This window comes from Vulpes vulpes, chromosome 4, assembly GCF_048418805.1.
Source record: "Vulpes vulpes isolate BD-2025 chromosome 4, VulVul3, whole genome shotgun sequence".
NCBI lineage: Eukaryota > Metazoa > Chordata > Mammalia > Carnivora > Canidae > Vulpes > Vulpes vulpes.
Genome location: NC_132783.1, coordinates 94,758,768 through 94,772,003, shown reverse-complemented (window position 1 = coordinate 94,772,003; position 13,236 = coordinate 94,758,768). Strand labels below are relative to the sequence as shown.

Genomic DNA, 13,236 nt, shown 5'->3' with positions numbered 1-13,236 from the left:
GGGGCACTCACACTGCCTGGTCAGTTTGTTGAGATAGCTAAATGGGAATGCATTTGAAAGGGCAGAGCCTGAGGGCACCTGGGTGGTGGTGGCACAGTTTGTTTAGTGTCAGACTCCTGGTTCCAGCTCAGCGTCCTCATCAGTGGCGTCTGCTTAAGACTCTCTCCCTCTCTCTCTGCCTTCCCTCTTCCACCGTCTGCACTCAGTCTCTCAAATAAATAAATTAATAATAATAAAAAAAAGAAAGGGCAGAGCCTGGCATATGGTTAAGACTCAATCTACAGAAGTTTGCAAATAAACTTTCCCATATATACACATTCCCCCTTCTCAACAATTTCTACACATCTGCCCCAGTTCTCCCTGCACATCTGGGTGTCCAGCAACTTTGGACTAGAGCAGAAAGGCACCATCTTGCCCTGGCTTCTGTCTTTGTACAGCTGGGGTATAGGTCTATGGGATGAGAAGTAGGAAGCCATCAAACTCCTGCTCACAAATGTCTGGATATACACACACAACATCCCACTTCTCTCTAGCAGAGACTTAGGGTATATATTTCAAGAAGTGGCAAAACTGTCTGTTCAAGTCAAGTTTAGGGGATCAGAAAGTACTCAGCCTACCATCCTTCACTTTTCCTCAGTTGGTGGCATCATTTTTCTCCCAGTTATTCAGGCTGTCACCATGGAACCTTTGTACAAATGGAAGCCACTCCTTCCTCCAGATTAGTGCTATCTGGCAGAACTTCTTTTCCGTGATGATGGAAACATTCTCTATGTTGTCCAATATGGTAGCCACATATGGCCATTGGATCTCCTCAAATGTCACACCCTGAGACCATTCCCCCCCTCACACTTTAGTATTTTGTCTTAATGTCACTTATCATTCTCTGAGACCATCCTATTTGATTATTACGGGTCTAACTTTTACCACCCGTCTAGCATGTAAGCAGAGAGCTCGGCTATCTTGCTGACACCACTGTATTGCCCCGCATCTGGTTCAATGCCTGGCACAAAGCAGGTGCTCTGTATTTTTGGATGGATGAATGAATGAATAGGGATCAGAGAAACCTAGTTGAATCCGGCTCTGCCTTACTGTTACTCGCTGAGTTTGGGCAAGTCTTCGTTTTCTGTTGTGTCAGGTGGGAGAGGAGACAGTAGGATATCCGCCTGGAGCCAGCCGCTGGACTTCTGGCACTTCTCTGTTCCCCACCTGTATAATGGGTGTGAGCTCACTCAAAGGTCTCAGGGTGGTAACGCTGCCTTATAAGGCAGCAGAGCCGAGGGCGGGCGAGGCCGTGTGGGTGGAGAGAAATCACAACATCCGGCTGGGGGAGCGGGGCGGGTGCCGGAGGCCGGGGAGCAGCTGGGGAGGCCAACCACCTCCTCTGGACCTCTACCCGCTTCCGATGTGCACTCTCCAGAACGGGCCAACCCAAAGGAATACCGCTGGACAAATGGCTCAAAGCAGTTCGCAGCCGGCCAGCAGGAGGCCCAAGATAGCAAGTGCATCCCTACAAACCTTAGAAAAGCCAAGGATAGTCAAAGGGACCCGGGTCACACCCTCATCTGATGGCCCAATTAGAGTGCAGCGATTAGAATGACTGACGCTCCTTTGACCCAATCAAACATCCGGCTTCCGGGGCGTGACCCAGAGGACCTACCTCTGCTGTCCCAGCAGAGGGCTCGGCCCTAATTGGCAGTTCGCTATCCTACGAAGGCCCAGAAATTCGAACCTAGGGGCTGAACGCCCCCCTCAGACCAACCAGGAAGAGATGACGTATAAAGTCCCGCCTCCCTTCTCCTTTGAGCTAATCCCTGGCTCGGAAGGCGGGGATTAATGAAGAGGCTGTCTAATGGGGAGACGGCGCGGGGAGCGCCCGCCCGGTTATTGGCCGCGTAAAGTAAACAGAGGGCGGGGCTGGGCGGGCCCGCGCCGTGTGGCCCCCGGGAGGGGGCGGGGCGTGAGCGGCGGGCGGCGGCGGCGGCGGCGGCGGCGGCCGGGGAGGCCGGGGAGGCCGGGGAGGCCGCGGCGCGGTCACTGCCAGCCGAGCGGAGCCGCGCCGATCGCCATCCGGCCCCGGGTCCCGCGAGCGTTCCCGGCCGGCGGCGCGGCCCGGCGGGCCCCGCGGCGCCGCAGCCCATGGAGCTCGAGAACATCGTAGCGAACACGGTGCTACTCAAGGCCCGGGAAGGTGAGGCGGCCGAACGGGCGGCCGGGTGCAGGGAACGCGGGCGCGCGGCCTCGGAGCCCAGCTGGGCGCCCCAGCAGCGAGCTCCCCTAGGGCAGCGCGCCCCGCACCCCGCGCAGAAGCTAGCCCTTCCGGCCGGTAGTCCTCCGCACCTGCCCGAGGGTGCCAGGGCCCAGGAAGGGGCGGGGGTCTGGCCACCGCCCTCGCTGCGCAGCGGGGCGGGGGGAGGACGTGAGGCGGTGAAGAAGAGAGGAAGGAAGAGGGAAGGGTGGGACCCGGGTCCTTGGAGAGCCTGCCTGAGGTCTCCCCCAGGTGATAGGTGAGAAGATGCCCCGAGAAAGGGTAGCCTGCCCCACGTGCCTCGGGCCCAGACCCTGGCGCCCAGACTGGATCCGCGCAAAGTTGCTGCAGGATAAAGGTTTGGGGAATGAATGAGCGGAGCCACTGCGGTAGCACAGCCCACCCCGTTTGAGGAAACTACTGGTCACATATGTTGCTCCGTGCCTTAGGACACTGGGGACAAAGGCGAATGGGTTATGATTTCTGCCCTCAGGAAGCCCACCGTCTAGTGGGTCAAATGGGCACAGAAATAAGTGGGAGCTGAGCTTTGAAGGAAGAGAGCATGTGGAACTGGCAGGACTGTAAGTGCAGGCCTGGCAGAGGGAGCAAATCTAGTGAATGTGTATTGAGTTCCTCAGAGCTCCCACTGCAAACGTTCCCAGGCACCTGCTCTCTGAGGGTCTTGGGGGACACAGAGGACCAGACCTGGTCCTCGCCTGCCATTGTCCACCTCAGTAACATAATCACAGAACGCTCATTCTGTGCCCTGTCCTGTCTAGGGTGCTGGGGATCAGCCGTGAACAAGACCCTTCTTTTTTGAACTCTAGGGCAGAGAGGTCATGACATGGTCATTTCTACTCTTTCCTGGGCTTCCGGGCCAGGTCATCTGTTTCACTTTTCTGCTCCATTTTACAGGTGGGAAACAGGCCCAGCCTAAGGACTCGCCCCCAGTTCATACAGTGAGACTGGTTGCCCCAGGCCTAGGACACAGGATGCCCCCAATAGTGTGTAGGAAGCCCAGTGGAGCCCTCAGATGGCACAGCATCTGTACCCCCTTCCTGCCCAGCGTGTGTTGCCCCCTGCGAGGTGCTGCTTGGAAGTAGGCATGGCAGGCCGGGTCCCCAGTGCTCGGAGTCTTCCTTATCTCCTGTCCCTTATCAAGTCTCAGGGCTAGGCCTTCCTCCTAGCCTCTGGGGGCATCTGCCGATTCTGTTCTGCCTCGTCATCCAGCCAGCTAGGGAGGAGGGGTGGGGAGAGCCTGGCCAGGCCTCCCTCCTTAGGGCTACAGCCAGTTCAGGCTTCAGGCCTGCTAAGCACTGCCTTGCCTGACCAGAGAGCATAGCACCTCCCATCAGGCTTCCTCAGGCCATGGGTTAGGTGTAGGGGGGTATGGCCAGACCTGGACTGATGCCTCCGCTGGAGAGCCCTTACCCAACCTGGTCCTGCCCCTCCCACCTGCAGGCTTCTAGACAAGTCTCTTCTCTCTAAATTTGAGTAACCCTTTTTGTGGAATGGTTGGGGATAGGACCTGAAAACTAAGAGAAATCCCTGTTGTCACTCAGTCCTAAACCCTGGCCCCTAGGCTGGCTGCATGGGAACCCCTTCATTAGCTGGCTGACAGCTTGGGGCTGGCTGGGCCTTTGCCACCTCCCCAAAGGATCTGAGGCCCTAAGTGGTTTGGGAACCCTGGGTATGTGTATTTACTTGACACCTAATGGATGTCAGCATGGTGTGTTTGGCAGGAGAAGGAGTGTGGGTTGTGGTCCTAGGGAGCTGGGTTTTAATCCTGCCTCTGGCACCCCCAGGCTTTGTGATCTTGGACAAATTGGTTCCTCATTTCAAGGCCTCTGTTTTCTCCCAAGGTTGTGCCTGGTACGGCAGCATTGCTCTGAGGATGAAGTGGGGCAGTGCTTGGGGGGCTGGGGTTCCGTCTTTCCTTGCCCAGGTGCCCAGAGGCACAGAGAGGGGACCAGGCTAGGCTGGGGAGAAGCCCCACTGACTCTGGTGGCAGTTCCAGGACAGGATATTTGCATGTGACTCTTGCTGCTGCCTTGATGTGGCCTGGCGGAGGGGGAGGAGGAAGTAACTGGTGGGGGGAGGCCAGCGGATGGAGAGTTGGGTGAGGGACCTGTGGTGGGGTGGGTGACGGAGGGGGGGGAGTTCCCCTTCTGGGGAGGCCTTGCCTTGGCTTGGGGGTGGGGGTCTGTTGCTCATTCACAGTGGAGCAATGACTGTGGGGGATGCTGGGTGCAGGCTGCAGGAGGGCTGCCAGCAAGTTTCCCAATGGGTGTCCTGCAACATTTCCTCCTCCAGGCAGCTTAGGTCACAGAAGCCCTGGAGGGACTCAGCTCTGCCCCCTCCCTGGAGCAGCCCCTTCCCCTGTGCCACTTGCTTTCAGCTGGGCCAGATCTAAACAAGGCTGGGGAAGCAGCAGGGAAACTGAGGCCAGGCAAGGGGAAGTGGCTGCCTGAGGTTGCCATGACTTGTTGGAGCTGAGGCCCGACTCTTGCCACAGCCCTGCTAAGCACTAGGCACAGACTCTCCCAGGTACTCTGACAGCACCTCTGGAGGTGGCTTTGGATCCCTAGTACCTGTGAAGAAATTGAGCTCCTAGATGGGCCTAAAGTGTGAATTGGATATTCAAACCTCTGTCTGTAGGGCTCTAAGACTCAGGCCTTTCCATTTTCAACCTCCTGGCTCATGGGCCACATCTGGCTAGCTCTCTAACATATTTAATTCACTTGGCTACAGTGGGTTTTTACAAAAAATACGACCCAGTATTTCACACAACAGTCCAGATCCCGGCTGGCCAAACTGAGCCTGCATTCCTGCCTGGCCACAGCAAAGCTGCAGCTGCCCCTATTGGAAGGGGTGGATATGGCCCAGTTCACCACACTCCCCTCCACTCCCTGTTGCCTCCCATCTGGCTCACATATACCATACCTATCTGGCTCTCTAAGCACCTGAGGTGCTACTCTGGTCTCAGCAGCTACTGAGAGGGAGTCAGCTAGGTAAAATAAGGCAGGTATCTAGGCCATGGAAGCCCTTGTGTACTGAAGTGGCATCCCAAATGCCTACCCTCTTGCCACCACATTGTTTGAGTCTCTGGTAGCTCTGATGCAGGGCTAGGTAATAGGGGCTTGAAGCTTCCTTAGGGACATAGGCTGTCCTCTGCTTCTGGTGTCTCTCAGGCATGTTGCACATGTCCTGGAATCTCTTCCTTCTGTGCCTTGACTTACAGAGTTCCTATCACTGTCATGTCCTCTACTTTCTATACCTGAGAAACCCTTACCTGGTAGGAAGCAGCCAAGGCTTCCTGGAACCCCGTGCCCCCCCTCCATTCACATCACCCCCCTCCCCCGGCCTGGTGGCCTTGTCTTCACCACCCCTCTTGGATCTTGTAGCTCAGGAGCCCCCAGCAGGAGGCCCAGGGTACCTTGGGTGTCCCAGAGCCCAGCGAGGGCATGCTGAAGCATGCAGAATGGAGACCTGTGGTGCCTCTTGGAGTGGGCCGGGCCTGGGCCTGGGCTGAGCCCAGAAGGCCTCTGGGTACACTGAGTGCTTGAGGGGAAGCGCGGTGGCTGTGGGACTGGAGACCCAGTGCCCCTTTGTTCCCGTAGGTGGTGGTGGGAATCGCAAAGGCAAAAGCAAGAAATGGCGACAGATGCTGCAGTTCCCCCACATCAGCCAGTGTGAAGAGCTGCGGCTCAGCCTCGGTGAGGCCTGGGTAGAGACTTGGAGGTGCTGGAGGGCCTCTCCTCAGACCTCACCCCTGGGGCAGAGGGGCATGGTGGAGGGTCCTGGGAGCAGGAAGATTGAGGCTGCACCACCCAACCCAGTTTCAGTTCCTGGGCTTGAGATGGGTGGAGAGCACAGTGCAGACAATGGGGGTGGGGGTTGAGGGAGGGAGTGGATGAGGAGCAGGGCAGCGACATATTTGGGGCAGTCTGAGAGAAGCAGAGGAAAGGAGGGCCCGGCCTAGGGTTTGAGGGGTAGAGAGCACAAGGGAGGCTGGAGCCAACCCACAGATTGATGTATTAGGAGCCCCAAGCCTGTGCTTAGCACAGCCCAGCCTGGTGTAGGGTGAGTGTAAGGTGGGGGTGGATGGGCAGCAAAGCCTTGACCAGAGGGGCTGGGACCCCAGCTCCTGCTTATCTTGGTTGAGGCCCCAGGTTTGTGCAGCACCCAGGGTTGTCTCAAGCCCTCTGATGGCCTGCATGTGGGCAAGGAGTATACCGTGGCTGCTTCCACTGCCTGGAAGGAGGCCTAGCCTTGAGCTCGCCGGAAGCCACAGCTTCCTCCTGCACTTTCGCCAGGCAGGCAGCAGGTTTGGGCCTAGCCTGGGCCGGGCCGGAACCTCACAAACCACACCCAAGCCCTGCACTGTCACGTATGTAGGTGGTGTGAACCGGGAGATAGCAGGGGAGGTAAGGGCCTACCTCTGGAGCCATACTCCTGGCCGTGTGACCTTGAGCGAATTACTTAGCTTTTCTGGGCCTCAGTCCCAAGGTCTGATGGAAATAAGAGTAATGCCCATCTCAGTGTTGTAGTGAGGGCTCTAAAGGAGATAATGGCTTCCATACTACAGGGCTAGGAGCTGCTGTTGGGGCCCAGGACCTGGGTGGTATGGATAGGAGTGGCCCGCTGGCAGTCTCCAGGTCTGGGAACCCAGTAGCTCCTACGCTTGCTTGCAGAACGTGACTACCATAGCCTGTGTGAGCGGCAGCCCATTGGGCGCCTGCTGTTCCGAGAGTTCTGTGCAACAAGGCCTGAGCTGACCCGCTGCATTGCCTTCCTGGATGGAGTGGTGAGTGCGGCCCATCCTGGCCTGGCCCTGAGCGGGAGGCAGAGGTCCCCAGATCAAGTGCTCTCCATCTCCTCACACTGTTGATGCACCCAGACCCCAAGCTTTTCTGCCTCCCCCCTGCAGGCTGAGTATGAAGTGACCCCTGATGAGAAGCGGAAGGCCTGTGGGCGACAGCTAATGCAGAATTTTCTGAGCCACACGGTGAGTGAGCAGCGATGGAAGGATGATACCAGTGGGCAGAGCTCAGTGATGGAGAGAGGAATGACTGCAGCCTGGGCAGAGAGTGCCCTGGAGTTGCACCAGGTTCACCTGGCAGACCAGGGGCACGGAGCCCAGGAGGGTGGGCCAGAGCCGGTGGCTCCGCTTCACCCTGCCTCAAGGGTAGCAGTAGAACTGAGTTCAGCATCTGGGCAGGCTGGTGCACCACAGGCCCAAGATACTGGCTTTCTTTGCCCTGGGAGTGGGCAGCTGGCCACAGGACCCCCTGCACTAACCTATTTGTTGCCTGTCCTTAGGGTCCTGACCTCATTCCTGAGGTCCCCCGGCAGCTGGTGACTAATTGCTCCCAGCGGCTGGAGCAGGGGCCCTGCAAAGACCTCTTCCAGGAGCTCAGCCGGTAAGCCTCTCCCTGCCCACAGGCCTGGAGTTGTATCCTGAGGAGGGGGCTTCTGTGGGCCTGGAAGGCTGCGAACAGTTCAGCAGCTGGTGAGGGAGCTCAGCCTCTCACCCTAGCCTTGCATGCACTGTGTGAGCTTGGGCAGGTGGCCTTCCCTCTCTGTAGCATCTTCAGCTTCTGTATGGGTGCATGCCTCCCTTCTCTTTGAGTCAGCCAGAGGGTTGGCTCATGATGCTGCCTTTCAGGCCAAGCGTGCACATAGCAGGGGGTCTGGCCCATCAGGCTGAGAACTTGAGGTGTCAGGGGCTGACCAGTGGGCTGGAACCTCTCAACAGGCTGACCCATGAGTACCTGAGCATGGCTCCTTTTGCCGACTACCTCGACAGCATCTACTTCAACCGTTTCCTACAGTGGAAGTGGCTGGAAAGGTGAGCTCCCTGAAGGCTGGGAGTTTCTAGGACTCTCACAGGCCTTGGGGCCCTGCTCAGCCAGTGTTTGCTCTGAAATCCCATGCCCACAGGCAGCCAGTGACCAAAAACACCTTCAGGCAGTACCGAGTCCTGGGCAAAGGTGGCTTTGGTGAGGTAAGTGGCCACGCCAGAGTCTCTGATGGAGTGGGAATGTGGGGTACGGTGGGCCTTGGACCAACCCCTGTCCCCAAACCCTTGTGGCCCCAGGAAGGGCACAGCTGTCCCTATTTGCCCATCTGCCTTGGCTCCAGGTGTGTGCCTGCCAGGTGCGGGCAACAGGCAAGATGTACGCTTGCAAGAAGCTGGAAAAGAAGCGGATCAAGAAGCGGAAAGGGGAGGCCATGGCACTCAATGAAAAACAGATCCTGGAGAAAGTGAACAGTAGGTTTGTAGTAAGTACAGAGAGGAGACCCCTCCCTTTCCCCTGGCCATGCACTTGCCCTGCCCTCCCCGCTCACCAGGCCAGATGTCTTCCTGCCCTTGGAAATACTTAGGAAGGGCAGGCTTGGGCTATTGACATCAGGCCTGGGGAGCAGGTGGGACCCCAAGAAGTGGCACTGAGAAGGATTTTTTGGGTGGCTGGTGCCAGCCTTGCCATCAGGTGGCCCCTGGCCCCTGCTTGAGGGCTCGGGTCCCCTCGGCCACAGGTGAGCTTGGCCTATGCCTATGAGACCAAGGATGCGCTGTGCCTGGTGCTGACGCTAATGAATGGAGGCGACCTCAAGTTCCACATCTACCACATGGGCCAGGCCGGCTTCCCCGAGCCTCGAGCTGTCTTCTATGCCGCGGAGATCTGCTGTGGCTTGGAGGACCTACACCGGGAACGCATCGTGTACAGGTTCTGGGCTTTGGCCCTCCCTGTGGGGGTCTGTGGCTGGGCACGGGTGGAGGCTATGAAAGGATGCTAGTGTGCTGGGGCTGTCATGGGGCTGTTGTCAGTGCGCAACAGTTTGAGCCCTGTTGCGCACTGGCTTGGGGCGCCCTTAGCCAGGCGGACTTGAGAGCTTCTGGATCTGGCTCACTCACGGGAATGCTAGTGTTGTCACCCTTCTCTGCCAGTCAGCTTCCTGCTCCCTACATTGTTTCCTTTTCTGGGAAGCAGAGACTGTAATTCCTGCCTTGTAGCTGGTTTTAGGGACCAAATGGGATGATGCAGTGCAGTGCACAGAGCCTGGCATGGAGGGCTTGGCAGCAGAGAGCTCTGTGCATTGTTGGGATGTTCAGATGAAATCACTGCCAGTAACAGCCCCATGAGAGGACAGATGAGTAGCCCCTTTGACAGGAAACGTAGAGTTAGCCACCAAAGTCAGTCACCTCAGCACTAGTGGTGAGCAAAGCTCCTGGTGCTGCCTTCCCAAGGACCTGCTCTCCACTTGCCTGGGGACTTGCAGGATGGGTCCTAGCTGGACAGATCCCCAGGCTGCCTCCCTCAAGTCGGGGCTGTGGTGAGCGAGGGCAGAGCTGTCCCTCACCCTGATGATAAATGGCTTCTGCACCTTGCTGCACTTCCCATTCCAGAAGACAAGTGAGCTAGGAGGTGGTACCGTCCTGTCTGGCTCCTCTGCATTTTGAACATCTGACCCTGCCCCTCTCTCCCCACAGGGACCTGAAGCCAGAGAACATCCTACTGGATGACCATGGTGGGTGAGGGGGTCACAGAGGTGGGATGCAGTGGAGTAGGGAAGGGTCTGGCCCACCTGTCTAATGGCACCCCCCCTGCTCCACCTACATTCAGGTCATATCCGAATCTCTGACCTGGGGCTGGCTGTGCATGTGCCAGAGGGCCAGACCATCAAGGGTCGTGTGGGCACTGTGGGCTACATGGGTGAGTCTCCCTCCATCCTTACTTCTTTGCCCTTTGGACCCCTCCACCTCTGTGTCTCAGGGAGTAGAAAGAGGTGATAACTCTAGTTTATAAATTAGGACCAAGACTCAGCCAGGACCCCACACACCTGCGAATACACACTCACCAAATACTGAGCTCTTCCTATTGGCTGGGCTTGCAGGTGGCTACCAGAGGAAGAGGAGAAGGAGCTGATCTTATCTTCTCAGTCCTGCCCTCCTCTGACCTGCCCAGGTTCAGAGAGGAAGTGCCCTCATATTCCCCTTGGGGCTATGTGACACAGCAGACAGAGCCCCAGTCACCCAGGGCCCACCTGTTGTTTGTTCTGTGACTGTGGGCCATATACTGCTGCTCCTAGCCTCACTTTGCCCAACTATAAAGCACTTATACTGACTCCCAGGGTTGCCTGAAGATGAAAAGAGGGAGGAGAGGCAAAAACCCCCATGAGCCCACTGGCAGGCAGTAGGCACACAGCAGATGAGTTTCTTTCTTTCTATATTAAATCCAGAGGTTGCAGACTGGTAACCACACAGGCCTAATGTGGCCTACATTTGTACTTCAATCAAATTGTTTTTAAAACCATTGGAATGAGTTGCCAACATTTGATAGGCCAGAAAGCTTCACATTATAAAATACAAACTTCTGACTTCTTTTGAAAAATCAGAAGACCTGGTCTCCTGCAGAGCCACACTGGCTCCCTTTGATGGGGCATGTGCTGTCCTATGCACTGAAGTCCCTACCAGGCTGTTTAGAGTGCCTGCTGGCAAGCAGCTGTTTGAGCTGATACCCCATTTGAAGTGTGTTGGGCATTCCCAGGGCCCCAGGGCTTGGTTCCTGCCTCCTGCCCAGCCCTCACTCCCATTTCATTCTGCCCAGCTCCTGAGGTGGTGAAGAACGAACGGTACACATTTAGCCCAGACTGGTGGGCGCTAGGCTGCCTCCTGTATGAGATGATCGCAGGGCAGTCACCCTTCCAGCAGAGGAAAAAGAAAATCAAGCGAGAGGAGGTGGAGAGGCTGGTGAAGGAGGTGCCTGAGGAATACTCGGAACGCTTTTCCCCGCAGGCCCGCTCGCTCTGCTCCCAGGTAAGGCAGCCAGCAGGAGGCTGAGTGGCCAGGCCTGGGGCTGAGGGGTAGCGGGCACTGCTCCCAGGCCACCCTGACTGCCCCTGCCCTGGTGCAGCTCCTGTGCAAGGATCCTGCTGAGCGCCTAGGGTGTCGTGGAGGTGGTGCCCGCGAGGTAAAGGAACACCCCCTCTTCAAGAAGCTGAACTTCAAGCGGCTGGGAGCCGGCATGCTGGAGCCACCATTCAAGCCCGACGTGAGTGCTTTTCACTCCTGATCAGGGTGGGGCTCTTGGAGGAGAGGTCTAGACACCTTCAGTGCAAGTGTCAGAAAACCCAACTCAGATGGCTTCGCCAATAGAACATAACTCACCGGACTCAGGCAGATGGAAGGCCTCAGAATAGGTGTCGCTTTTGGCATACCTGGATCTGGGGCTCCAGCTACATTGCAGGAATTCCCTCTTCCTCTCCCTCCCCACTCTACTGGCCAGGATGCAGTCTTTACTTCCTGGCTGCTCTCTCTAGGGGATGGTAGTGGTGAATCTACTCTCTAGGGGATGGTAGTGGTGAATCCAGCATTTCAGGTCCACATCCTGAAAATGTGCATTCATCCTGAACCCAGCATTTCAGGTCTCCCTTCCTCGGCCAGCCCGGGAGACACGGTGTACGTCCTGCCCAATAATTTCAAAAGAGGTCCTAAACGGGGAGAGAAAAAAAAAGTCCTAAAGCTAGTGCTTATTGTCACTGATGGCTCAGAGGCCCTCAGGGGCCACACTTGGATCACTTGCCCACCTAAAGTGCTGCTGGGGCAGGGGGCAGGGGGAGGTCAGTCTCCTAAAGAATGCTGTTGCCAGCAGGGCTAAGGAGTTATTAGGCTGACTGAATTCTGGTCGCCCACCGTACCTGGTAGTGCTGACCTCACCCTTGTGGAGTCTCAACCCACTTACTGAGTGTCTCTGCGAGCAGAAACATCCTCGAGTCATCATATTCCAGGTGGCATGAACCCGGCTAAAACTTGTGTCCAACATGGAGCTTATTGATTCATTGGACCAGAAGATCCTAGAGTAGGACCAACATCGGGGTTTTGAGTGATGTTGCCAGGACTTCATCTCTTGGCTCTCCTTCAACCTGTTATTGTCCTCCCTCTGAATTCAGGCTGCTTTGTGTGAAATCACAGGGAAGGTTGTGATTGGCCAAGATGAAGTTCTGTGCCTGCCTCCCTCCCATATGTAAGGGGACTGGGTCCTGAGATTGACAGTTCACCAGGACCTCTGGGGAGGCAGGAAGGTAATGGGCAGACTGGACTGATGGCTGGCAGCCACACAGGAACTGTTTATTCACTCAGCCAATATCTGAGTGCCCATAAGTGCCAGGCCTCAGAGATAAAGAGGTCACCATAACCCGGTCCTGCCTTCCTGTTGTGGTGGGGAGCATGGTGAAATAAAGCACTAGGACAGAAAGAATATCAGATAATATGAAAACAATAAACCCAGCTAAGAGGGAGATAAGGAATAAGGGGGGGGGGTATTTTTAGCCAAGGTGGTCTCTGAGGACCTGATGGTTAGGCAGAAGCCTAAAATATATGAAGGAGAGCGCCATGCAGAGCTTTAGGGTGAGAGCATTCCAGGGAGAAGGAGAAGCCTCTAGCAATAGAATAGCAAGGAGGCCAGTGTGGCCATAATGAGCATAGGCTGAGGGAGGCACAGGGTTTTATTCTAAGTGTGACAGAGGACCTCTGGGGACTGTAGAGCAGGCCTGCAAGCTGTGGGGGCCGGCCCAGAGGTGGCGAATAGAAGCAAGAGGACAGCTAGGGAGCCACTGCTTGTGAAGGACTGTGTCTTGTAGGCCTCACCAGCACCCTGGGGCGTGGGCCTTGCTGTGAGTGATTGAACTGAGAGCAGCCTGCTTGGGGCCTGCCCAGCCATCAGGGTTACTACTTCCAGTGCACGTCATCTCATTTAACATTGAAATCATCCCACCACCCCAGAGTCTTTTATTCAAAGCTAGAAATTAGTGCCCTGGAGTTTAACTTTTTAGAAGCAACAGATGAGAAGCAAGTTTGATGATGATATTTTTATTTTTAATGGTTTTGTTGAGATTTAATGCATATACTATATGATTCACTCACTCAAAGTCTGTAATTAAATGACTTTTGGCATATTCAGATTTGTGCAACCATCACCATAATCAAT

At 56.2% G+C, this 13,236-nt stretch overlaps 1 protein-coding gene across 5 annotated transcripts in view; it reads left to right on the top strand.

The window, feature by feature from the left end:
• Positions 1-13,236, top strand: part of GRK6 (G protein-coupled receptor kinase 6) — a 29,995-nt gene that overhangs the window by 12,171 nt on the left and 4,588 nt on the right. For 3 of the 5 annotated variants that reach the window (XM_026006226.2, XM_026006234.2, XM_072756498.1), the window contains exons 1-13: positions 1,992-2,188; positions 5,866-5,961; positions 6,940-7,052; positions 7,176-7,253; positions 7,568-7,668; positions 8,004-8,096; positions 8,189-8,252; positions 8,390-8,530; positions 8,786-8,976; positions 9,741-9,778; positions 9,874-9,963; positions 10,858-11,066; positions 11,164-11,301. In XM_026006226.2, the coding sequence (XP_025862011.1) occupies positions 2,137-2,188; positions 5,866-5,961; positions 6,940-7,052; positions 7,176-7,253; positions 7,568-7,668; positions 8,004-8,096; positions 8,189-8,252; positions 8,390-8,530; positions 8,786-8,976; positions 9,741-9,778; positions 9,874-9,963; positions 10,858-11,066; positions 11,164-11,301 (1,404 nt within the window). In that variant the 5' untranslated portion in view covers positions 1,992-2,136. Of the gene's footprint in view, positions 1-1,991; positions 2,189-5,865; positions 5,962-6,939; positions 7,053-7,175; positions 7,254-7,567; positions 7,669-8,003; positions 8,097-8,188; positions 8,253-8,389; positions 8,531-8,785; positions 8,977-9,740; positions 9,779-9,873; positions 9,964-10,857; positions 11,067-11,163; positions 11,302-13,236 lie in introns of those variants that run through there. The other 2 variants (XM_072756496.1, XM_072756497.1) reach the window with 1 other exon arrangement.